At 34.8% G+C, this 1,808-nt stretch overlaps 1 protein-coding gene across 1 annotated transcript in view; it reads left to right on the top strand.

Moving 5' to 3' along the window:
* LOC107619734 (steroid 5-alpha-reductase DET2-like) overlaps positions 1–1,281 on the top strand; it is a 2,553-nt gene extending 1,272 nt beyond the window's left edge. The window contains exon 2 of the mRNA XM_016322027.2: positions 555–1,281. Within this exon, the coding sequence (XP_016177513.1) occupies positions 555–1,031 (477 nt within the window). The 3' untranslated portion in view covers positions 1,032–1,281. The remainder of the gene's footprint in view (positions 1–554) is intronic.

The following is a 1,808-nucleotide window of genomic DNA, read 5'->3' as shown; positions in this document are numbered from 1 at the left end:
TTAGTATTCTGATAGTTCAAAAGTAGAAAATGGTACTATGGTAGTTTATCTATTCTTTAAATACATTCAATTTTTTTTCGTTTTTTAGGGTTTATATTCTGAGAGAGAGTATTTTGGCGAAGTTGGCGTTTCGATTCTCGACTTCAGCGCGAGAAAGTAGAGAAAATCATGAATTTCCTTTTTCGGAGAGATGGGGCCTATTATGACGAACTGTTCTAATCCGATTTGATTAAGGTTTCATCAAAGGCCTAAGGCTCTCTTGGTAAGGTTAATTCCATTCCGGGGTCGAGACGTCGAGTAGTCTTAGACTTTTGGTGAAAGGACTAAAAGGAATCACAAATTGGTAACGGTCATTATTTACTCGGAAATTGTGATCAATTTCTTGTAATAAAAGAAACAGCAGTTTGCTGTTTGGTTGGATATGACTATATGAGTGATTAACTTATTATTGTTTAACATATATGTGTTAAGCATTCTGCTTATGTTCTTTTCCTATTAAAGAATCTTTTGATTCTCATAATTTTTAACAAATGCTGTTTCATTTTGCTGTGTAGGTGTTGTTTGTCCACAAATATAGTGGCTACATGTATCTCGATTCTGCAATCCCCATCGCTCTGAGTTATTTTGTATCAGCTGCAACTATGACCTATAGTCAGCACCTAACGGTAACAGAGGGGCTTCCACAGCCACAAATTGATCTCATGTACCCTGGGGTTGCGGTGTTCCTCATTGGTATCATTGGAAACCTCTACCACCATTATCTCCTTTCGAAACTGCGAGGGGTGGGCGAAAAGGAGTACAAGATTCCAAAGGGTGGCTTGTTTGGGCTTGTTATATGCCCTCATTACCTCTTTGAAATCACTATGTTCTACGGGATTTCAATGATTTCTCAGACTGTGTATTCATTGTGTTTTACCATAGGCACCACTTTCTATTTGGTTGGAAGGAGCTATGCAACGAGGAAATGGTATCTCTCTAAGTTTGAAGATTTCCCTAAAAATGTTAAGGCAGTTATCCCATTTGTCTTCTAAATGTTGCTAGGAACGGTTAATTCATGAATGAATTGCAGGTGTTATGTTGGATACATTGCAAATACACTCTTTTCGGCTGCCTTTTGGTCTTCAGCACATGGCCTGATCAAATGTGTTTTGTTAATTAGACATTTAAAGGGATTGGTATGTTTTATATTAGGTCTTAGTCATATATTTTGTATGTATTTGAGGATGTCTCATCCTCTTTTGTACATTATTTCTCTTAATAAAATTCTTTTTTTTTTCTATTAAAATAAAAAGGTATATTGCAATCACAACTAACCACCTCAAATGTTAGGTGAACTTTCTAAACATTTCTTACAGCTTTGATTGCAGCTACCGAAGAATATAAAAGGCCTTCAAAAATATGTGGATATTGAGGAGTGAATATTGTCAAATAGAAAATTCACTTAATAATTTCAATGCCAAAATTTTTACTGGTTGATAAGGTGGGCCTTAACATGAGTTCGACAAGAATATTCAATGAATAAGAAAAATTTCTATTTGACATGGTCTATTAGATCTTTCTACAGATAAAATTTACTCCTCATGTTTCCCACATCAATCTGATATCACAAATTTTTAGTCCAAGCAACAAATCCAGACCATACAGTTGGTCTTTTGTCCTTTGTTTCTTTTGATTCCTTTTTCCTTACTGTTTTCTGTCTCAACAAAATTGAACACAAATAATTTGCTTTCACCTTATGTCCCTTTCAGTGTTCATTTTGTGTCTAAATATGACAATGTATAAAACTAAATTTCTTAGATGAAGTTGAC

This window comes from Arachis ipaensis, chromosome B09 (assembly GCF_000816755.2).
Source record: "Arachis ipaensis cultivar K30076 chromosome B09, Araip1.1, whole genome shotgun sequence".
Lineage (NCBI taxonomy): Eukaryota > Viridiplantae > Streptophyta > Magnoliopsida > Fabales > Fabaceae > Arachis > Arachis ipaensis.
The sequence above is the reverse complement of the archived record's forward strand: the minus strand, read 5'-3'. Positions and strand labels throughout refer to the sequence as shown.